At 45.5% G+C, this 24,607-nt stretch overlaps 1 protein-coding gene across 1 annotated transcript; it reads right to left on the reverse strand.

Annotated features, from left to right (window-relative positions):
* Window positions 1-2,117: 2,117 nt before the first annotated feature.
* Window positions 2,118-24,154, reverse strand: HSF4 (heat shock transcription factor 4). The gene is made up of 13 exons (XM_063167556.1): window positions 23,996-24,154; window positions 18,592-18,700; window positions 17,410-17,537; window positions 16,403-16,527; window positions 14,126-14,201; window positions 12,657-12,721; window positions 10,923-11,022; window positions 10,096-10,220; window positions 8,064-8,288; window positions 6,713-6,818; window positions 5,304-5,369; window positions 3,709-3,796; window positions 2,118-2,617 (listed from the first exon to the last, which is right to left on the reverse strand). Exons 1-13 carry the CDS (start codon window positions 24,053-24,055, stop codon window positions 2,421-2,423), a joined length of 1,470 nt encoding a protein of 489 aa, XP_063023626.1. The 5' UTR covers window positions 24,056-24,154; the 3' UTR covers window positions 2,118-2,420.
* Between the last annotated feature and the right edge of the window lie 453 nt (window positions 24,155-24,607).

A 24,607-nucleotide genomic window follows, 5' to 3' on the forward strand; every position in this document is an offset into this window, starting at 1 on the left:
TTACAAATGTACAGCATAGTGCAAAAACGCAGTCTCAGCACATCACCTTCAAGTAAAATTAACAATGTAAAAAGCTGAGGAACACAAGCTTCCTTCTGCACAGGGATGGCTCCTGAGTGCTCCTCCTGGAGGTTCCTCTCTCACCATCAAGCTCCAATCTCATGTTTTTATAGCAGAGCAAAAAGCCTAAAGAAAAGCCCTGGAAGCCTCCTGAGAGGCTGCTCCCCTGGGCACAGGCTGGAGCCTGCCCTGGAGGACAGCCTGAGGCAGAGCTGCACCTGGCTTGGCTGTGCCCACGGGCATCCCTCCCCAGGGGCTCATTTCTCAAGCCCAACCAGACAATCCAGTCAGACACGAGCTGTGCCCAGCCTCAAGCATGTGACAGGCTCCAGAGAAACACAGGAAAACTACTCAGGAGCTTGAAGTTAAGCATGTGCTTAAATACCTTGTTGCATCAATACATTCAGTGTTAACAGGACAGCAGCCTGGAGTGTGGAAGCTCAGAGAAGGGTGTAAATCTTGAACATGCACTGTCAGTGTCAGGAGACACCAGGCAGTTTTCAATTACCTATGAGAAAAGAAGTGAACAGAGTGCAACTAACAACTTTCCATCGCTGGAAAGGGCAAAATAGGGTGGAAATGGGCTGATCTAGGTGAAATTTCTAAGCACAAATCTGTCAAAAAGAAAAACCTTGTCCAGGATACACTCAAGCACATCATCTAAATACCAGGCCAGTGGGGGCTGCTGGAATTTTCCCTTAGTCCTGAACACAAAAACAGTGGCTGGGATTAATTCAGGAGCTCTCACAACCTCGCTCCTGCACAGACCACACCACCAAGGCAGTGACAGAGCTCCCAGCACAGCAGTCAGCTGGGAAAAAATGTGCTCAAAAGTTAATGTTTCTGAACTAACACATGCGTTCACATAGTGATAAATGGATGGAGGAAAGGGCTCTGACAGGAAGGTCCATTTTAAAAATGCTCATCTTATTGAGGAGCTTTAGAGCCTGCACTTGTCTGAGTGGTTTGCTACACTCTGGGGTGGATGCTGCTTGCCCACAATGCTCAGAAATGTGATTCATAACCAAGAATTGTCATGGCAATGAAGGTAGGCAAAGCATTTCTTCAGATGATACTGGCACAGCTTAAACCTCCCTGTCTAAGCCCTTAGAGGCCTGAGTTAATGGAATTTCCTGGGTCTGTCCTACTGCATTTGGGTAACCTTCCTAAGGAAAAGCAACTCAGGTAGAAGATACTGAGATAAATAATACGTTCTCAATTAGAACTACAGCATAAAAAACAAAGCTCTGCTTTGTTGAGGAACTCAGTTGTCAGAAACCACATGGATGGGGAAGGTTAATTCAGCCTTTGAGGCTGGTCTCAGATGCACAAAGGACAGAAGAAAAGTTTGTGGGACATTGTGGACTAACCATTCTGCCTCTCTCCTACACTGAGCAGCTGAGAGTCCATCTAAAAAGGGGATCCAATAAATTAAACTGTTTAGTCAGATTTTACAACCAACAGGCACGTCTTCAAGGGAAATAGAACAGGTCAAAGCCAAAGAAAAAACCCATTGGACTGGACATGAAGTACTTAGCCAGCACCAAAACCCAGAGTGCACTCCCTCAGCCCTCTCTGCACATGGAAAATTGTGTGTGCAGAAAAGTCTATCCCTTTTCTGTTTTGTAAGTATGGAGTGCCCTGCCTATATCTAAGAGAAAATAAATTTGGGGCAAAACAAATTCCAAATAACAAAACTCTCAACTCAGCATGGGATGATTTGTGGCCTGTGATGGTCTGTAGCTCCCCTAAGAGCCAGAGGCACATTCTTGGTGGGGTCACTCAGAAAACAAGTTTCTACATACCCCAAGAGATCTTCTTCCTACTCACCCTAGGAGGAACAGGTGCATACCATAAAACCTAGAAAATGGTTAAAAAATCTTTTTAGAGCATTGGAGTTGCATGTAGAACTATTTTCCTATTAAATAACCAGCATCAACAAGGGTCAGGCATCTTAGCTAATCTGTGCTGCCCCAGTAAAATCCAACAGTTTGCCATTGCAGGCACTAGTCAGGATCACTATTTTATCAAGTCCCAGATGGACTTTCAAGCTACTCTTCACTTAAATTTCATTAAAAGATTTGAAATTTCTAAAGCATTTTCAAGGAAAAAAAATCCTGGCAAGTTCTCACTCCCCCTCAGAGCACGCACCAGAAGTAGTGTTTTGTTTTAAAAAACACTGAAATCGAGGTGCAGGGAGGGTAATGCAACAGCTACTGACCATTTCCACCTACTAAAAAAAAAAAAAAAAAAAAAGGGTACAAAAAGAAACTCTCTTGCAGTTTTCTGAGTCAGTTTTGTTTCTTCACATTCAAACCTGTGGATATTTGGGAGGGAGGTTTTGTTTCTTGGGAGCTAAATCACTGGCTGTTGTCCGTGGAAGAACTCAGGTTTAGAGGGATATCCCCTTGGACACCCCCAGAGGACATGTAGGAAGCTATATTTTCAGAAGGAACATAAAGTGAGGAATTTTCAGGCAAGCTGAGGAGGTCGTTCCCAAAGATGGACTGACGGTCGAGGAGGAACTGCTGGGCACTCTCAAGGATGACATCTTTCCCTAGGAATAGACAGCAGAAAATTCAGCTTCTGGAAGGCAGGCTGCCTAGTTTTACATATGTAGGACTGAAAAGTGACAAATCCCAACTGCAGCAGTGACTGAGGAGCCTCACTCCAGCAAAATTGCTTGGAAACACCAGAGTAGAACTTGGGTTCACTCAAAAGCCCATTGAAATCAAGGGGAGTCTCTGCAGGTCACCAGGTGGGTTCTGCCTGAAAGCTGAGATGCCTCACATGTGAAAAATGGATGACTGAATGTTGGAGGCACTGAGAAAAGGATGAGAGCAGCTGCTTTTCTCCTTCACTCAAGATGAGTCTTTCTCCCTCTTTGTAGACAGGTTTTGCAAACAGGGGATGCTCAAGGACTCTCTCCAGTGTACCTGGGCTTTTAATGCCTTTGAGGTGCTCATGAAAGAGGCTGAGGCTGGAAGTCCTTGAATGACACACAGTGAATCAAAACTGGGGCAGGTTCAGGTGGCTAAAGCACCAAACTGGGGCTCTCAAGAACTTCTCTTTCAGGAGTGTCCCAGCTGAACACACATGAACATACATCACAATTCCACAGCCAGGGCAACACTCCTGGATTCACATCTAAGGTCAATAACACACTTTATCAGAGTCAGCAAGTGCACCAGCTGGACTGTTCCCTTGAGGGCTGCTAAAAGGTCTGGAGAAGGGGACACACAACTTGTGCCTCTGGCTGCCAGCAGCTACTGGGGCACCTCCTCTGCAGCAGGAACCAGAGGAACCCAGGACTGTACCAGCTCTTACCACTCCTACCCACTGAGATCACCACATTGCCCTGAGGTGGCAATGAACAGGCAGAGAAAGCAGTGGAAACACTGACAGTCATGATGGGGACCCACTGCAAAACCAGTTCTGTTCCATTTACACCTCAGTTATCCCCCACCCTTTTCCCACTGCTCAAGAACTGAGCAGCTGCTGTGGCAACACTGCTGCCTGACCATCATGAAAGTAAAATGACAGCTGTGGTTTGCTCCCTGAAATGGCAAACTGTCAGTGCTGGACATCCCATCTGGCTGCCTGAACTACACCCCACTGCCAGGTGCACAGAGCTGCTGCTGCTCCTACCTGGGCAGGTGGTGTTGAATGGTGGGTTGAACACTTTTGGGGGCAGCTCAGTTGCACTCTTCTCCAGATCCACTGTGAGTCGCTGCATCTTGGTGCAAAAATATAAACTACAATGTACAATTATACAAAGACAGGGGAGCTTGTTAGAGCTAGGCCATGTCTGAGCACCAGTGCTTCACCCCAGTGCACAACACCCACAGGAACACAAGCCATCCTCCCTGCCCAGCCTCTCCTCCCAGCCTCACTGCCCCTCACTGGGACAGCCACACCCGGGGCAGATCAAGGACAGGGCTGTGGGAGGTGCAATCCCCCATTCAGCACTGGCTAATGTGTGTGAAGCTCATGTCACATGAGGGCCAGGCTGCTGTCACTGTGGCTGCCATAACAGCAAACCCACAGTCCTCTGCAGCCAGTACAAAGAGAAAAGAGATTTTCTTTCCATTTTCCTATGCCTGTCTTTAAAGTGAAGCTGGTTTTTGCTTACACAGAGCTCCTGCATGTATTGCTTCCACACTTCTCCACACTCATGACTCTCTGGAGGACAAGCAAGAGCTCCTGGAAAATTTGTGGGCACAAGGACTGAACTATTGAACATTGCAGCCTCCTTTCCTGGCCTTTTCTTGCAATACTTTTTAAAAGGTTATAGCCCTTGCTTCCAAGACTTGCTAATTAATATTAACTATTTCTTAGACACTCTCCTTCCTAACACTGAGGAAGTGGAATTACCTAGTAAATTCAAAATTATTAAAACCTAAAAAGGATGTTGATACCACGAAGAAGGCTTAGAGACCTTTTGCATTTCATTAGAGTAGATAACACTCTACTTGTGCATCTGTAGAGATATCTGGCAGAACCATCCAAGCCTTCATCCAATTTGGTTGCCAGGAAAGGCTCTGAAAATTCACTCTCTCTCACACAGAAAAGGAACCCAGCCATGCAATACACTTCCAACCTTAATCCTTCTGTGAGTCTACAGTTTCCTTCACTGTTTATTAAACCTGCTCTTTCTGTGTAATGTCTCTGTAAGTATCAAATCCAAAGAAATACTGCCAATTTCTCCTTGTTTTTTCATGTACAGTCATGCAGGCATCTCTGTTGTAATTGCATGGTATTTTACTGCTCCTGAAACATGCAGGGATGGCTGCACTTTGTAAAGGTATATCTTACAAAGAGCTCTGGCACAAAAACACTTCATAAATCCATGGTATTAGTGGGATGTGACATTCTCACTAAGAGGAAGTTTAGAGCAGCCAGTTGCAATTAAAGCCTCCAGGACACCAACATCAGTCAGAGCCTGTCTCCAGACAAAGCCTGGCTGAGTGGGAAAAACAGGTCAGGAGTGTAACACAGCACTGCCATGGTGTCCCCAGGAGATGCCTACGTGCTGTGCTTCAGCTCACTCTGCCCTCTGGTTATGAAATAACTCCCTCAGTTATGCACAAGCTCTGCTTCACAGCTCCATTATTATTCAGGGGAAGGTGTCCCTGCAGTAGGCAGAGGCTTTGGAACAGGGTGAACATTGAGGTCATTCCACCTGGGCCATTCTGGGGCTCTCTGATTGCTGCTTCCAGAGCTCAGAAACACACAGCTCTTACCGGGGGCAGACTGGCTTCCATTTCAGTCACATTCCACTCACTCAGAGATAAATTGGGATTAAAGACCTGTTGGGACAAAAACACAGTTATGGCTGTGAAAGGTGGGCTGGTTTGGGATTCTCAGCCCTCCCCTGCCTGCTGCAGGTGCAGCCCTGCACTAACTGAGCTGCAGGCAGAGGCTCCTGGGCTGACTCATGGCACAGCTGGGCACAGCTGGGCACAGCTGGGCTGGGGCACTGGAGCTGATCCACGAGCCCTGCTGCCTGCAGGGCACAGACACCCCATGCCACGGTCCTGTCACTAACCAGGGCACTGCACACACAAATCAAAGCCCCTTTCTGCTGCTCTTGAGTCCTAGGGCACTCCCAGATCCATATGATTTTTAAAAGCATTCCAGAATTTAGTAGCAGAGGGCAGGTTACTGTTGCATCAGGGCTTTGGTGGCAATTTCTTGACAAGTTTGAGCAATTTGGGAAAAGGATCTGTTGATCTGAGGCAAATTTTATGATTCATTCTCACTCTTGTGACAGTTGCACAGAGAGAGAAGTGTGTCAGTAACAGGAAAACACTTCCTAATGAGAAACAAGAAACAGAAACCAAGAGTCAGTGATAGAGCAGGCCATTAGAAAAGCTCTCTGCAAAGTCAGAATCAGCCACAGACACTTGGGAACTGCTTGAAGGGAATAAGATTGATTTTTTTAAAATTACTTTTCATCTGTTTATCCATGCAAGCTTACAATGTGCCTTTATCTGAAGCACGTCCTCAAGGAGCCATATATTTGACATATAGATTTTTTTCTAGCATACAGAGCTACTTGATTATTGGCAAAAACCTTTCATATACCAACTATATGTACAACAGAGAATAAACAAATCTTCCTATTTCTACATGCCTACTTAAGAAAAAGCCACCATCCACTTCTAAAGAAAGGTGATCTAAGAACTGAGACTCATAAATAGATCAGGATTTAATAGAGAGGATTTTACATTGGCTACACTTCCCAGAATATGAGGAAGAGGGAAAGGTAGGAAAAGCTAAACACAATCTAGGAATTTCTAAGATGTAGAATATGCAGAAAATAAACTAACCTCTACAAAGCAATTACCAAACTAGCTAGAGAGTCATATTAAACCTGTTTTACGCAAATGTGTCAGGTCTCATGTTTATTTCTTTACCAAATGCAGTGTTTTGTGGCCCTAGAAGTTCAAATATGCATATTTTTAAAAATAAAGGCACAATTTAAAGCTGAAATCTCGTAAGCAAGTTAAAACAGAGCTGTGACTCCACAGGCCACACGTGGCAGACAAAATGCCACATGAGAACAAGCAGCACGACCTGAATCCCAGCCCAGAGGAACCTCTGTGAACTTGGCAGCTGTGTTTGATGCAGCCCCCCCAGCAACACTCACATCCAAGAGGCTGGCAGGCTCCAGGCTGTACTGCTGGCTCCTCAGCAGCAGCTGCAGCCCCTCCAGGCTCCAGTCAGTGCCCTCCAACGGGTCTGAAATATCTGTTCTGAGGAAACACAAGGGGAAACATTGCCACAAAGGAAACTCTGCAGAGACACCTACAGAAAGCAGGACTGAGCAGCCTCCCAAAAGGATGCTCCTGTTTAAATCTCATTTTGAAAATCAAGGCCTGCTGTCAGCCTGGGTTTATGCAATAAAATTTGATTTAATCCCAGAGTACAACTCAGCAGAGCACACAGGGGACTGGGCAGATGGTAAAACAAATGAGACAATCCCTCTCCTGGGTGACACGTGGTTTGGGGATGGATGGACTGTGCACATCTCCTCAACACTGGGAAAATTAAAGCTTTCCTTAGAAAAAATCCTTTTAGAAATGCACTTGGAACCAGAACAGGCTGCATTGCAATTCTCCTTGGTCCAAGATGCCTGAATTACTGTTAACTAATGCTTTTTAAAGGAGTGATTATAGCTGCAGGCATTTACCCTGCAGGCTGCATTTACTAGAGACATTCAGCTAAAAGAGCAACAGTGATGCCCTGCTGTGATTAAACCCCCCAAAAGCTATTAAAATTTTCTCTTAAAATCAGGTCTTTAAAAAAGGCATTATTTTTCTTCTAGTAATATGCTTTTAAGCATCCAGTGGGTTCAGAGGGAGGACTTGGATTCTCTGTAAGGACTTAAAGGAAAATGGAAGCTTTCTGATAACCCTATTGAGTGTTTTGGGCTCCCCTCCCTGATGTTCCTCCTTACACTGCTGCAGTTGCTATCAAGAATGAACTGCAGTGAAGTTCCACATGATCCACCCAGCTGCACCATGCTTTCCTTCTGCTGTCACTCCCCACGACATGGGTGCAGTTGGGATTTCAGTCCCAGAGCACAGCCCCAGCAGAGGCTCACTGGGATCACTGGGGCTGAGCCTGGTGTCACAGTGCAGTGCCCTGGGGAGGGGTGTAGCACAGACACAGACACAGACCTGGTCTGGGCTCCAGCTGTCACTCAGACCTTGGGCAAATCCCCCTCAATGCAAAAAGCCTCTTCCTGCTCCCACAGCTCTGATGCACATCCTCTGACAGCTCTTCCTCTGCTGGGTCCTTCAAGCAGGTGATCCACATTCCCCCTACCTCTGTGAACTGTCCCCTGGCATTCAGGGCTCCTCTGGCAGGTGCCACAGGTCCAGCATGGAGCTCACCAGGCTGCCCTTGGCTGCCTGCAGTCACCCTCCCTCCCCACCCTGGGGATGGGAGCAGAGGGCCACGAGCAGGCAGGGCCACAGCTCTCCCTGGCTCCTCACCTGTCCAGCAGGGCCCTCCTGCCTCTCCTCTCAGGTGCCTGGGAGGTCCCTGGGGGGGCTGCAGCACAGCTGCCCTTGCCCTCCAGGACAGACTGGACCATGGCCACGGGCAGCACCGGGGGCTCGGAGCAGGCGCGGCAGCCGGGCAGGGGCACCTCGGGCTCGGCGCTGCCCTTCACCCCAGGGCTCACTGGCTCCTCCTTGATCAGCATCAGGCACTTCTCCCTGCAGCAGAGACAAGGCTCAGCACCACACAGCTGCTCTGCAAAGGCCTCATGCCACTGGGAAGGGCAGGAGCACAAGGCCTTGCTTTCACTTCCCATCAAACTGCTGCAGAAGGTCTTTCCATTTCCTCAGATGGGCAAAAGAAGTCAGCAGCCTCTCTTTCTTTTCAGCCTCTCTTTCTTTTCAGCAAGCTCCAGAAACATGCTCATGTATTCCTGGAATGCAGCTGGAATATCTGCAGTCATTTCATCAGTCACAGCTATAATGAATTTGCCCCATTCAGTTGTTTTGCAAATATGGAAAATAAATTTCTGCGCATGGATCGTTTCTTGGGTGAGTGTTAGGGACAGGTTAAAGGGACACTGGGCTAAAGAATTTCCCCTGAAAAAGAAAAGTCTTCACCCTAGAGATAAGAATGGGATCAGTAAGACCCTCCCAAGCAGGAGTTAGGATTGGATCAGCAAGAATTCTAGAGATTCCAGTGACTCAGGTCAGGATCTTGTGGCTCTGCAGGACTTGAACAGAAGCTGTTGAGATCTGACAGTCAAAGTCACATGTTTTACTTGGTTGGAGGCAGAGGTTTGCCTTTTCCAATGGAGAGGCACCCCACATAATTTCCAGAAGGACAAATGACAGTGAAGTTTTGTTTAGAAGCATTTCGTGTGTAAAAACCTACTCTGTGTTACTTGTAGGAGACTTTAGAGCTCCCTGTGAACCTGCACAGCTGGAGCCAAAGTGACAAAGGCATGGAGATAACAGGGATGGTATGTCACACTACAGAGCTTTCCTCAACATTCCTTTCAGATCATCTCCTCACCTCGTGGGGCCTAAATTCCCACCAGAAGCACAGCTGATTTAGGAGGTACCACACCTGAACTGACTGGGGCCATGGCTAGCTCAGATGTTAAAAACTGTGGAGACAGAGAGCAGATCAGAAGCCACCAGATGGCACTCAGTAATTAGTAGAAATAAGCAACTTGACTTAAAGGTTATAGTAAAGATTTTCTGCTTTAGAAATGGCTTCCAGGTTTGTTTGTTTTTTTTTTTTAAATCTGAACCTCTTTACATGCTTCTAGTTAATTTTATGGCTATGGTTTCAATTATGCAACAGATTTACAGGCAATTTCTAGAGTATAACTAGAAATTATACTGCCTTGCCTCTATGCCTGAGAAACTGTTTCCATGATTCATCTGTCTACTTACTTTCCACTGACATAGCTTTAGCTATTATTCTGCTGCTAGCCCTAAATGCACTGCATGTCTGTGGCAGGAAGAGATAAGCATTAAAATACCTCTGCATTCAGTTCTTAAGTTACTGGGCCCTTTTCACAGAAAAGTTGTCAAACATAGGAAGTTGTTGTGATGCAAACTTTCTGTTCTCATTAGCTGTTAGATGTACAATTTGATTGCTTCTTCTCTGCCAAGGCCAAAAGGAAACCCTCCTTTCTCTCTCTCAACAAACCCAACAAGTGTTAGCATCTCATTATTTGATTAAGTCTGAGACAGTCCCTGTCTTGGGACTTGGGACTAAAGAAACATGGAAAATTTCTCGAAGAGGGGAGTGGAAGTTCTCAGCATGAAACTCGGGACTTTGTTTTGAAAGTTATGTTGTTATTACCCCCCTCTAATTCTGAAAACCTGACCCACTTTGCAAACTGGAAAAAAGCATTCCATCCCATATCTCTATAGAGATTTGTAAATCAGACAGAAAATCTGGGAGAATTACAGCCACAAAAAACTCTTGAGAAGAGTTGCATAAGCATGTTCATACCCAACTCTCCCTATTTTTAATCACAAACATGTTTACCTGTCATTTTCAGGAGTGGATTGCATATTCATGATGCTGGATGGTGATGCTTCAGTAACATCAGATATGATGGGTCCTCCAGCAATTGCGGGGCTGTTTAAGCAAGAGGCAGGCTCTGTCGAGGGCTAAGAGGAAAGCAAAAATCATACAGATTTATCCTTCTGACCCCAAAACAGGTGCAAGGCCCTCTCTGAGATGGTTAGGGTTTATTCACTGTGACTTTGAGTCCCCCCTTTATGGAAACCAAGAAAGCTTTTACCTACTATGCAACATTATAATTTCCTCTCACTTTTCCTCCAACCGCACAGAGGTACAGGTGTGAAATACACCCTGTGAAGTGTCAGCAACCAAGAGGTTTTAGCATGTCTGACATTTTGCCTAGACTGCTCAGCTTCCTCTGCAGGGAAAGATCCAACACAGCCCAACAGGGCTGTAAGAGCCTCTCATGCCAGCTCACGTATTTTAACTGCATGACAGAAGTGTCTGGTGTCTGCTCTGATGATGGTGGGGATCCCTCACAGGGTTCAGAAATCCCACTTTCAGAACTCACTTCTTCCTCTCTTCCCTCAAGGTGAACCAGGCTGGGGTAACAACATGGACAGTTCAGTGTGCAGGGTCTGCCTTTCCCCACAGAGCCCATGGCCTCCCTCATGAAGGCGTCCATGAAACTGGGGAGCTGAAGGAGTTTTAAATGTCACTCAGCTTAGCAAACCTCATTTCTTCTTCACTGCCAACTCTTGCCAAGTTACTTACTCCATAATCTCTACTATTACTTCAAGCATTCCCCCCAGCCAAAGCCATCCCAAGGGCCCAGGGGCTGCACCCACCGACTGGATGAAGTAGGGCTCGTGGAGGGGCTCTGGGGACAAATGCCTGCTGAACTTGGGCACTGGTGGAGCTGAGATCCCGTTGTCAAGCATCAGAGGCCTGTGGAGAGACACACTTTTGTCTTCCAGCATGTACTGATTGGCTCCTGGCTGCTCACACACAAAACATCCCTGAGCCAAGAGCTCTTCTCCCCGGTCTGCTCTGGTTCTCCTCAGCTGTAAGAGCCTTTCTTGCCCAGTGATACAGACAAGGAAGGCTAACAAGAGTTTTGGAGGAGTCACCATCAAAAAAGAACATTCCCAACAGAGAGGGGAAGGATGCAGACCTGCCCAAACCCACCCAGAGCCCCCAGGCAGCACTCTGCTCTGCACCAGTATAGGTGTCCACTCTGCACACCATCCTTTCCTGCAGCCATTTAGAAGAGGCAGGAAAACAACTGTGAAAGATAAAACACTAAGGATGCAGATATAGACACAAGAGCTGAGGTTTCTGGAAGACAGACCTTTGTGTTTCCAAGGAAGCAGGAACTCAAATTACCTTGCAAATTGCAGCTGGTTGTGTGAAGTAACCCCCATCATAAGAGGGGAAATACAGCTGCTGTGCACATAGTTCTGTGCTCTTCTGCCCTTCTCAGCACAGTTTCTGACTAATTATTTGCCTTTCTACAAAAAAACAATGGTCTAAGACATTTCTTGGGCTGCAAAGCTTTTACAGGGAGGACATGGCCCTGACCATGAAAATTAGAGGTCAGATCTGCATCTCATTTCTCTGCTTGCCCACTCTACTGGAAGAAAATTTCCCAGTCATGAGCCTCAGCAGCTGCTATTCTCCCCTTGAGCCCTTTTCTTTGCTATCTGCAGTATTTAGCTCTTCCAAGAGGCTCAGCAGAGAGAGTAGGCAGAGATGCACATACCCTGCTGGCTTGTACAGATTATGGGCTCCTCCATTCAATCCTGTGTTGCCTTTGTAATCCTTACAAGAGGAGTTAGTCAAGAACAAGAACAGACTTAATGAAAATTGACCCCTTTGAGCTGCTTGTGGGAGGTCTGGCTCCTTTCTTTGCAGCACGGAGAAGCTTCTAAGTTGTCAAAGGCCACAAGGTAATAAAGGTGGGAACTGAAGGCAGGTCTCTGTCCTCAGCAAATTCCACTTAATATTCTCTTCCCCTTCTTTAAATCACAAGCACAGGGCAAGAAAGGCATAGCTGCTCTCGTGAAAGGCACTAAGCTTCCTAATTCAAGTATTTACATAAATTTTTTACATAAATATACTTGCCTTTAAGAGCCTATCTAAAGATACCCCTCAGCTAAAACTTTTCCCCACCTTCCTCTTTGTAAGGCCTGCAGGTTAACATCACCAAGCCAGTGTTGGATACACATCCCATTCAGTGACTGTGGGTCAATCTGAAGGTGTCTATGGGCTGCCAAGTGGCAAAACTGGAACGTGCAGGAGCAGCAGTGGGGTCCTGCCCTTTGCCCTCCCTCTGGTTAGCCCTCCCATGTCCCACTGCGTGCTGTGTTCCCCAGATAAAGGTCACGAGCTGACAGGGTGCTTCTCCACAGAGCAGTGAATGGGGCTGTCAGCAGGTCTGACTCTGCACTTCAGCCCATTCAGCTGCCATCACCATGGAGCCTGGTCCGGTGACCGCCCGCCCGGGCGAGCTGAGCTTGTGCTTTTACTGAGGGGGCAGCATTATGCACCCGTGAGCGTGTGCACCACACACGGGGACTTACAGCTTCCTCTTTATCCCAGAGCTGCTGGGGCTTGATTGGAGCTGGCCAAACAGAAACTGAATCAGCTGTCAGGAGAGATCAAAATCCGGTGTTAATCAGCAGAGTGATTCAGCACTCCCTGCTCTCGCAGCCATTCTTATCCCACACATTCCTCCCTCCCAGCAGCACCCCAAAGCTGGGAGCAGCCACAGAATATAGGAGCCAAACTGCATGAGACATTGGAGCCTGAAACAGAAATGAGCTGTCCAAGAACTCAAAACAGCCTGCCTGGCTTTCAAGGGACACAGCCAGGTGCCTGCTTTGTGTAAAAGTTCCTGGATGCATGTGCTCAGCACTTTCTCTCTTCACTTTGTGCATAAAGAACTTCAGCTGGTCCTAACACGCCTGTGAAGTGCACATGCAAACCTTCCTAGGCCTGGAGTTAGACCTGGATCCACTAAAGTTTTCAGAGACATTTAGAAGAGGTGCTGTAAAGTCTGGCAAAGAATTTGCAAGTGAAAGAGGCAACTCCCTATGGAGAGCCTGGATGGGGTCTGAGCTCCTTCATTAGAGTTTTTCAGTTCTGTGAATGTCAGTGTTGATATAACAGGACACGAAAAAGGAAGCAGAGCAGCTTTGGAGAGGAATCACTTAGCAACATATTCCCAGGTCAGCTTGAACTTAATGCTCTGCTTTGACCTCCAAACAAAGAGAGCATTATTATTATATATCACAGCTGGCTCTTACTCATTGCTCAATATAACAAAATAGAGTTGCATAAAAGCCTCTACAATGAAGCATGTGGCTGCTCCAGCCCCAGAGCTGGAGGAAGGCTTGATGGCCTCATGCATTTCTGTCCAGTCCTGTGACTCCATGATGCCACGTGAGGGTCAGAACGTGGGCCTGGGATGTGTGACATGCTCAGTCATGTCAGCACAATCCAGGAATCACTGGAGAGGCCTTTTCTATACTGGTCATGCTAGATTTTAGGGGAGATGGTTCTGCAGCCTAAAAGATTGTATAGTAATTCCTCAACTACACCAGTAATGCCAGAAAATCTAACAGTTGCTGTTACAGTCCCCCAGTGGGGCAATGGGTGGCCAATTCTGCCACCTGCAGCTTCCTCTTGTGAACAATTGGAAGAGGAAGATTTGGGAAGCCCAAAGACATTGGTACAACCAGAACACAGCCAACACAGGGCAATTAGTGAGAGTTGCGCTCTCGTGCCCAGGATTTCAACAAAAAAGGGGTTTCTAACATCAAAGAAAGGACTGACACAGAAATTAAAATCTTTTGCTTAAGGGCATGGTCTGGGCTTTGTTAATGACTTGTTTGTATAGGACACATAAAAGCATCACACAACTTAAAAGAAAGGGAAAATAATTACACTGTGATATCACAGTGTGGAAATTATGTGACAAGAAAAAAAAAATGAGAGGAGGACATAGACCAGACAGCATAAGCAAGTTTGGAGTTTATATGGTAACTACCTTGTTGATGACTTTCTGTTGCTGTGAGTGGTTCTGCCGCAGAGAAACAACTTCCCGCCAAAGAACTTCATTTTGTCTGAAAGTGAAACAGACATTTTCCATGAGAACAGAAACACCAACAGCCCATGGTGCTGCCATGATAGCAGCAGGTTCAACTGTGCAAAGTCTGTCTCACTTCTGGGCTCTTGCAGTGTTTGGCTCTTTTCAGGGTCCCAAACAAGCTCACACAATCACCTTCCTTTTTCTTCCTTGATCTCAAAGGAGCTATAGATCAAAGCATGGAGGAAAAACATAAAGAGAAGCCAACATTTATAGGAGAAGGTAACAGGAGGACACATGTTTTTGTGGAACATTTGGGCCAAACTCAGAATTTCAGCAAGGCCTGATTTGTGGCTGTGAGTTATTTGGATCACCCACTGTCCTTCCATGGAAGCCAAGAAAGCCCAACCTCTCCACAACTGCTCCAGTGCTCCCAAAGACAGGACTATGAACAGAGACCCTGTGTATGCTACCTGCTTAAAACTCATGCAAGTGGTGGTTCAAATGCATGTTTGGAGCAGACAAAAAGATGCTCCTGCATCTCAGAGCCTTGAACTAGAAGGACTGTAATGCTGTTATTAGTGGGAGCCACTGATTTAACCCAGCACAGACCTGTGTCCAGCTTGCATAAAGGAAATGTATTTTCTGTCTGTAAATGAAACAGCACAGAGGGGAGCTTACAGGCTTGCTCTAACAGTCAGCCTCACTAGGTGGGAGTGAGAGGGGCAGAGTTTATTTACTGTGCTGCCTCCAAGTCTGGATGCCAGCCAAGTGCATGCTGCTAAAGGTTTTGCCAGCCAATTTATCTCCAGAGTATATGGATGTACCTAAACTGTCAGGCCAGCAAAACCTATCATATAGGTGGAAGTGATAAATCCTTTTGCTTTTCAGTCTTTCTAGTGTGGATGGATGCTAGAACTGGGAAGGTAAGGCCCAGAGATCTGAAGAGCACAGTAGAACAGCTCGTACAGCAAGAATCTCTGCAGTGAGCTTTCTGTACTGGTCCTGACAGGATTTTCAGCAAAGCAGCATTTCTTAGTCTGACAGCTTGCACTGGAGTTATGTCCTAATTGTTCTTCACCAGTGTAAATTTCTTAACATGGATTCAGCTTGGGATTTCCCCTCTGTCGTAATTTATAAAAATCACATTATTTTCATCAGATGAATGCAATTTTGCCAGATGGAGGGAAGGAACAAGCAAATCAAAAGGGAGAATAAATTAAAATCAATGCCAAATCACTAATACTGGAACTCCTTAAAAATTAAATGAAATGCAAGATCAGAAACTCATTGCTGCTGTATCTGGATTTCACAGTGCAAACTCATGCATGTGCTAAGTGTGGCAGTCATTAAAAATTGATGCAGGATAAAAATATGTATCCATTGCATGTCAGGGACTAGTCTGGAATGAAGTTTCCCAGTATGCAGTGTGAATCCTAAGGCCCACAATGACAGTGTCATCTGGTGGTGTATGAATATCAGCTCTCATTATAAAAGAAAGGGTTTGAGTCTATTTGATTATTCAAGTGCTTTTTAAACACAGCTCTCTGTAAATATTAAAATTCTGGAGGCAAATAAAAACCTCTCCAAGTACATGATTTATAAAACCATATCCACTTCCTAATCTTTTAGTGACCATGTCTGAGCCAGAAAATCCCAGAGTCTCAGACAGCTGGAGGCAGCCCCATGCAGGAAGCATTGCATCAGCTTGGTTTGCTCTAATGCAACAATTCTGGCCATGTCAGATGACACAGGCTCAGGGACATGAGTCCATGGACTAAATTATACACAAGTTCTTATGTTATATATTATAACATACTATATTTTTTAGGCCACTCATAAATTTTGGAGGTGAATGATGGCAGAAAGGTAATTTCTTAACAGCTGGAGTGTACTCCACCACATTTCTGCCAAGGACTCTTGTATGTGTGAGAGTTACATCTTCATCACCATTCCCATCTGGAGGCAATAGTTATCTAAGTCCCCAGGTTATGCACATATTTCCTGCCTGACCTTCTCTGTGCTTTCCTCATCTGTGAAGGGAAAACAAACGAGACAGAGAGGCTGAGCATTAATTCATATGTTGTAGATCAGATGTGCATAGAAATCCTACATGTTGTTGTCTCAACAGATCTCTGGTCAGTCCCTGGGAAGTGTGCCAGGCTCCTCCTTTCAACCATTCCCCACTCCAGAGAAGCAAATGCCCATAGGAAGCAGCCTGAGTAGGATTCAACTCACTGCTTCATGTCCTGCACTTGACACTCCATGTTCTCCTGCTGACTTCTCAGAATCTGTACCTCGTATAGCAACCTGCTGAGGTCCTCCTGGCGCATCTTGGTCTCCTCACTTTTCACTACTGACACCTGAGGAGAAAGAAATCAAAGGCAGATTTTACATGTGCAAGAAGGGCCATGGACAGGAGAGTCATTGTGGTGGCCCAGGTGCAGGACTGTCACCAGCTGAAATACCAGGACAGGCCACGTGCCAAAGAGTCTGAACTATCCTAGAGGTACTACTGCAAAAGCCAGACAGAGCAAAGTGCAGGGCAAATCCATTCATACAGAGGGTCTGCTGGCAGAATTACATTCCCTGTCAGAGCTGATTACAAACCAGCTTGGGGGGAAAACAAAAGTATTGAGTATCAGGAAGGAATTGATCTAGATTGATTTAATCTTTCTACTTTAACTACAGAGATGCCCAATCACGCCTCATGTTTTACAGGGATGAGTCTGATGAAATGCTTCAAATTGTCATATACACTTGGATTTCCAAAAAGCTTTTATTCAAATCCCTTTTTAGAAGTTGCTATGCTAATTTAGTATGAGAGCAACACTTTGGGGGTATTAATAAGACCGAATATTAATGGAAAAAAAAGACAAATAATTAATATTAATAAGACAAAAAAGAGAGGGCAGGAGTAGGCTGTTTCTTGTATAAGAAGAAGAGATGGCTGTTGAAGACCCTGTAGGACTAATGCCATATTTCTCTAGGAAAGCAGTAACAATTCAAAGGCAGAGGGGTGGGAAGCAAGGCTGGCCCTGCAGCACTACACAAACATCTAGTGATAGAGAGCAACAGAGCAGAAAAACACAGACAAAACTCTGATGTAAGCCAAGCCCTGCAACCCAAAAGCCCCCAGCCCAGGTTCACATGTTTGTGGGGAGGACAGGAACAAGCCCAGGGTGATGCTGGAGTTATGCTGAGCAGGATCTGCCAGGTTTCCCCCTCCCACACAGTGGCCTCACCTTCCTCTTGATGTGCTCCAGGAGGTGCTCGTGGCCCTGCAGGAAGCAGAGGTGCTGGAACTCAGTGTCGTCCCTCTCAGGCTTGACCAGCCCGCCCTGCTCGATGTTCACCACCTTCCTGAAGCCATCTGCACAGAGAGCACACAGCTGATGGCAACAGGGCCCAGCACTCCCTGCACCTCCCACCCTCATCACTCTTGAGGACATTTCTCATCACCCTCCACACTTTTTGAGCTGACACTGCTTACCCCTGGACATGTTTATGGGCCATAACCACCAGAAACCCAGGGCAAGGGAGAGCCCTGAGCATCCCACTGGCCACCCCTGCTGCAGCCTGTGCCATGAAAGCTTTTCCATCACAGGCATGTTGGTCTGCCAGGAGCTGAAATGACAGCTCCTAGGGAATTCCTGTCTCAATTTCTAAGCCACAGGGATTCAAGGGAAGGTTTTTCAAAGGCACAGAACATCAACAGGTGCCACTTTTGGAGAAAAGGGTCATGCGCACATTTGTAAATCTGTTTTGAGTACTTCTCTGAAGTCCTTGAAAGTTTCTAAGCTGTATCTAAGGACTGGCCTAAAATTTACAAAAATGCTCCTACAGAGTGAAATAGCAAAGTTAAAACTTGACTAAGGAACTTAATTACTCATTGAAAAAATTCCAACAACTATCAGAACAGTCATATTGTTGAAGTGGCTGAAAATCACACCAAATTTAAATTACACCTCCTTTAAGGGGTAAAAATGTCAAGGTTTGCAGGGAGAAGAACTGTCTATTACCAGTTCAGTGATATGGCTGATGAAAGGGATAAACTCAGGGCACAGGACCCACAAGAACGGCCCATTCTTGGGGAGGAGTTACAGTTGGTGGCTGGAAAAAGCTCCATATAGAATAAAATGGAAAATGAATAATAAGTCATCAAATCAATGCAAGAGAAGCAGAACACATGGTAAGTGAAAGTTCTTAGCCCACATCCTGAAATGTAATCTAACAGAAATTCCATGCTGGAATTTAAGGTAGACACAAGGAGATCACTACTCTGGGATCTGAGAGGCAAATCCTCTTTGGCAAAATCAATAATGCCACAACAAGTCATATCCACGAGACCCCAAAGTTTCCTCTGCACAGTTCTCTCCATGCCTCCTGTCCCTCCCACGTGCCCAGGCCCTGGGAGCTGCACTCACACATGTTCAGCTGCCTGACAAAGCTGGCCATGTTGTTGTGCTTGAAATACTTGGGCAGCACCTCCTTGGCAAAGCGGCCTTGGTCGAACACATGGAAGCTGGTGCCATTCTGCAAAGGAGACAAGGACAAAGGCAAAGTCAGGGGAGAGCCCCTGAGCATGAGAGGGGCCCAGGAGGAGCCCTGCAGCAGGGGAAGTCTTGTTCTCTGAACTGCCACCTTGAAGCTAAGAGTTACAACAGCCCTCAATGACAGATGTGCTCCTTTCAGTTCTGGTACAGTCAGGCCTCTGTGGCTGCAGGCTTGATCCTTTTCTGCTTTTTGTCACTGCTTAGTTGAGAGTCTAGGATGTGAGAAAGATACCACTGATTTTTGTGCCCAAATAGCTGGTAGGTAGTCTGTGATCATCCCCTCTTGCATGGACTTCACACAAAGACTCGAGTCTTAAGAAGGCCCTGAAAGTGGGAATTGCCATTACAACCCTGCCATTATAACCTACTTGCTCAGATCTAACCCCAGCCCATCTGCTCAGAGCACAGCAGTCCTGGAGGGAGCACTGCCTGGACACATGGCACAAGAAACACAGCAAGGCAAGAAGCAAATCATCTCTGGAGACACCACACTTGCCCAGAAGCTCTACACACATTTTAACAATTATTTTTAATAGTAAACAGCCACCAGGGCAACCCACAAAATGTTGACAGTCATGCTCTGCAGTCCAAGCTAGCAACACATGTGTTGATCAGATAAAGCTTCCATTTCTGGGTTGCATTGCAACGATCCATGCCTGCTAAACAACAAGCTGCCTGGGACTGCTGGCAGAAGGTGCACTGCAGGCCATGTGCTTTCCCTGCCTGGCCTTCTACCTGCTGACAGCTGCATCAGTGCAATGACACCAGCAGATATTAGGGACCTGCCTCAGCTGCAGCTGAGTTTCAAGGGACAAGAGCTAAAGACACCAGAGCCTGCACTGTGTTGGCAGGGAGGGGTCAGAGACCAGCACACCACAGTCATCCTCCTGCTGTGTTCAGTGCTACCAGCAGCAGGCAGAGGCTTGTCAGCCTGGGTGGGAACTCCCCAGGGGCTGGTCTGTGACACAGGACAGTGTTTTGTAAGAGCCCTCAGGCTCTGTGTGCAGGAGGAGGGTGCCAGTGGTGTGAGTCCCACCTCACAACTTCAGGGGGTCTGCAGCTGTGAGGGCGCTCTCAGGGAAGTGTGGAAATCTCTGAAACAGGGAGTGCAATCAGGGCCATGAGGTAGCTCAGTGACTAAAGAGGGGCTGGTGTGTGCCTGCACCTGCCCATGGCCTCCAGAATCCAGCCAGCTGGCAAACCCCACTGCCCTACACTGCATTTCCATCAGCACATGGTGCCAGCTGCCTCTGAGCTCAGGCTCATTTGGCAGCCCTAACAATTAACACCCACTAACACGGGACTCTGGCTCTGCTGCACTTCTGCTCCTTGTGATAGTGGAGCCCTGGAAAAAAGTTAAAGATAGAATCTAAAATGTTAAGCTTTGTGTTTTCCCAGATCAACTGCACTTGCGTAAGCAGTATGATAAATTATATAATTGTTAGATGTGATGATTGTTTAGTAATTAAATGTAATTATTATATAACCATAAGAAGAAGAATGAGAAACTATGTTGGAAATTCAGAGGGGGGCTAAATCTATGTATACAATAGAACAACATAAGTTTAATAATTAACATGAAAGTTATATAACAATAGAGTATAAAACCATGATCATTTCAGATGTATGGTCAGAATCAGATTTGGGTAATACCCCGATTCCCAGAGCTCTTTAATAAAAGGCACCACATATAATCCCTACATGATTATGTGTTTTTGAACTTGCTTACTTCTGCACACACTGAACATGACTGTGCCTCAGTAGTGCTCTTTGACCATTTTGGGGGTCTTTCCTATCATTCCTTACCCCATGCAGCAGAGGTAAAGGCTGATCAAGCATTTATGAGATTCACTGACAGCCTGCATGCTGGAATTATCCTGTCTTTGAGAGTCTGCAGACAGGACAGCAGGGACCAGGGTTTCCCAACACTGCAGACACTGCCCTGGGGACCCAGCTGGTTTATTCTGCTTCCCTTGTGCTTCTGCCCCCTTACTCTGGGATACAGCTGTGTGTCCCAGGCTGGACCCCCTGATGGAAAATGAGAAACATGAGAGTTTTGTACACCTCAACAAGTCCTTATGGCCTCTCAGGAGTGGCCATTCCTTTGAATTCAAGGCCACAATGTTCTCAGAAACTGTCACACTCAGAAAGGCTCCTACAGACACAAGAGACTTTGGAGTCACTGTGGGCTCACCAATGCACACAGTGCATTGTCAGTTTGTGACAATGTGCATGTGTCAGTTTGCTCCCACACTGCAGCTGTGCCTTGGCTGTTTTAGGAGCACAAACTCAGAGAAACTCTGGAAATCTTCTCTGCCCAAAGCAAAACTGACTCCACAGCACAGCAATCATGGCAGATGTTTATCTTTACTGCTTTTGACAGAACCACCAGGACAGACATGTTGTGCTCTGACAAGACAAGTGGTAGTCCAGGAGTTTGCCAATTCTCCCTTACTGCACTTCCATTTTAAAAATTAATTTAATTACTTCTTGCCCAATCTACCACAGACACAGAGAGCAGACTTTTCCTTTCCACTTTACAGCAGTCTTTAGTGTATATATAAACCATTACTGCATCTCCTCTCCATCTCTGCTTTATGCTAAGAAAGAGTTCACAGCTCCTTATGGGTCCTATTTTCTAGAAGTACTGATTACCCAGAAATCTTAGGTATGCACACAATCTCTCAGCTCCAACATCACCAATGTATAGAAGCTGAAGAATATGTGAAACATGGATACCTGCAGCAAGGGGAAAATGAGACACCTAAAAGCCTTACCAAAACCCCCAAGGATGCAGTTGCAACCAATGCTAGTTTGCAGGAAAGTAGAACATGGTGGTAGCCAGTCAAAAATAACAGTGTTCTAAGTGTAACAGAGAGGGAATTATTTACACAGGTTAAAAAATTATTTCTTATTTTCTATTAGAAAATAATTTCTTATTTTGTATTATCTTATTTTTATTATTCTTATTTTCTATTAATCCTTATTTAAAACTTGGTGGTTCTCAGAGGCATGGCCATGTAATACCAGCATCAAACAACCATGGTCACAGATACCAATGCAGCTCCAATCCTGTCTCAGGTTTTGAATGAAAACCCTACAGGACACAAAGTATATATAAGAAAGGCTACTTTAGACTTTTTTACCACCTCCCCCTTTAAATTTGCTTGTGTTATAGATTCTTGATTTTGGAGAACAAGTTTATGCACACAGCTTATCTAACAACTCCCTGATGAAAACAAATCATATTATTTGCAGCAAGTTGTAGGTCAAAAGCACAATGTGGTATAAAAGTGTTATATAAAGAGGATAAATAATTTTATTTCTATGATTGCACTTAGTATATTAATGCCTCTGTGACAAATAAGAAGCCAAAGAAAAGCAATCCATCCCTATGAAGCTGTACAGACAATATATACTCACATCACCATGATCATCACACAGACTCATTGAAAAATCAAGTAAAGCTCTTCCAAAATGATTTAGGGTGATAGCCTGAGATCTGTTTAAATTATAGGTTTGAGCTGTTTATCTGCTGCCTTTCACCTAGACATTTGTGAGAGGTTGCTAAGAAACACACGTGAGATAATACCAAACAGCAGTGAAACTTTTTAGGGGCTTTGCTCGTTTCCTAGAAAATGTTAGGGAGCTGCAGATTCAAGCAAGGTGAAAAGTATTTCTCTCAAAGCATGTGAAATTCTTAGAATTAGAACATTAGGCACTTTTTAGGATGTTTCAAGTGAAATATGTAAATATTATAATTAAAACACCCACAAAACAGTTTCCCCTCTGAACCAGAAAAGCCCCAATATTTCAGATAAATAATACCAAGTATATCCACAAGTGCCTGTACTTGAATCCTGTTTTTTGCACTCTGCCAGTGACTGGGCAGCACCTGCCAAGCAGAGGGCAGCTCCTGTGCCATGCAGCTCTCCTGGGTTTCCCCTGTTGCTGCAGGCATTAGTGACACCCAGTACCTGCTGCACTTACAGAACTCCAGCAGATGAGATGGTTCGTTTCAGGGTCCTCCACCAGCGTCCAGAGTTTTGTCAGGAAGGCTGGGACATTGCTGGAGTATCCATCCATCACCAGAGAGCTGGGTGAATCCTGCATAGCTCTGCAGTGCCCCAGCTAAACTGACCCCATCGCCCCGCACGCGCCTGCGTCCCGCACAGAATCAGCCACCCAATTTTATCCCAGGCCAGTGGAAAGTAGGCAGCCAGGGAGTCACATCAGCAGTGCTGCTCACACTCTTAAAAACTCAGCACAATGGGATGGCATCACCAGCCCCAGAGAACAATGCACAGAATGAAAATGCACCGCAGCCGATCTCGCAGAGCTGTGAATAAATCCGCAGCGTCATGCAAAGGGAACACGTGCTGCCCACCTTATGCTGGGAGGTGGGCAAGTCACCAGAGCAAACCCACCTGCCCAGAGGCTGGGGGACACCCAGGCACAGAAATCACAGCTTTCTGAAGGCACCTGAGTTGTTAGTCTGGAATTTCCTTGTCCTAAACTTTGGCTGGCATAGATGAACAAGAGCTGACCAGACTCAGGGCTGTACATCTTCAGCATGAGTTTGAAAAGTCAGAATTGTAAGCAGGTTTAGCTGCTATGTTATTTGTCAACAGAAATTATTTAGCTCTTGCATGAGAAAAGAGGATGCTAAAAACAACTACACGTAGAATCTATCAGACAAGATGGTTTTATCATTAATATAAAAGCTTTAAATAGCTCTAAATACATGTGTGGCTTAATGCCAGGGTAATTTCAACTCAGAAACTGCTCTTTAGATAACATAATAAAATATGAAATAAACATTAAATTTTCCTGAGGTCCTTAGCAAAAACTTGCAAAGCTCAATATTCCTGCTTAAAAATGGAACAGACATCTCACCTGATGCCTACAGAGTCCTTTAAGGCCAAACACTGAAAGAGTCAGGAGGTGAGAAAAGACAAGATAAGTACGCGTCATGATAAGGATAACAATGCATTAATCTTTTCTTGCCATTTTTAAAGGGCAGTGAACTAACTTAAAACAGTGTACTAAGAATATGGTATTTCTCCTAAAACCACCATTAGGGACTAACAAAACCCAGCAAGTAACACAAATTTGATATAGGCAGGTGCTACTCATGCCAGGTAACATCATCACACACAGAAGGTACAAGGTCAGCAGTGCCTCAGCAGAGTGGAGGAGATGTTTGATACATACTGGAAACAAGCATCAGGTTATTCCTGCAAAGTGCTTGGACACAGGACCCCACTCCTCTCACCTGAGCTCTGTGAAGTGCCAAACAGAGCTGGAAGGAACAGCTGCAGCCCCTTCTCTGCATACCTGGAATATTCTATGTCCACCTCAAGGATAATACAATATTCAGACAAGGGATGTAATGCCACAGTTCTGGCACTGGAGCAGACATTTTGCCAATTCAGCCAGGTTTAAACATGGGAAAACTTCCAAAACTGCAATTGATTCTCAAGAGTCCTGTTGGGAAAAATAAAGCAAGAGCATCAAAAAAGAGACAGAGACACACATGAGGATTTAACTAACAAATCAAACTGAACTACAGAGGAGGTTAAAAAAAAAAACCAAACTTGAAATTTCACCATATTTTGAATTTGAACTTAAATTATGAAAATCTCTTAATCAGTGGTTTCATAGTTTTTTTTCAATCAATCCTAATAAGCTGACTGATACTTTTCAAGAGTTAAAAATGTCAAATCAAAGCCTTTTTGGGAAAAATGGTCTTTTTTCCTACAGTGAGGTTTTGCTACTCTGAGTAATAAAAATGCAAGGGAATTTTCTGGTACTGCTGCACTGGTATTCAAAAAGCTGAGACAGATTTCTCAAACTGTGGGGGAAAAACCTCTTTGCAAGCAGAAGC

This window comes from Melospiza melodia, chromosome 13, assembly GCF_035770615.1.
Source record: "Melospiza melodia melodia isolate bMelMel2 chromosome 13, bMelMel2.pri, whole genome shotgun sequence".
Taxonomy (NCBI): Eukaryota; Metazoa; Chordata; class Aves; order Passeriformes; family Passerellidae; genus Melospiza; species Melospiza melodia.

Bases quoted from the DNA above. Each gene is read 5' to 3' on its own strand.
- HSF4 (XM_063167556.1), bottom strand. From the start codon at position 24,055: ATGCAGAGAAGGGGCTGCAGCTGTTCCTTCCAGCTCTGTTTGGCACTT. The intron at 12,722-14,125 runs GTAGTTACCATA...CTCTCCTGACAG, and splicing joins AACAGAAAGTCATCAACAAG to CTGATTCAGTTTCTGTTTGG. The intron at 11,023-12,656 runs GTAAGTCCCCGT...GTCTCTCCACAG, and splicing joins TCTGGGATAAAGAGGAAGCT to GCCTCTGATGCTTGACAACG.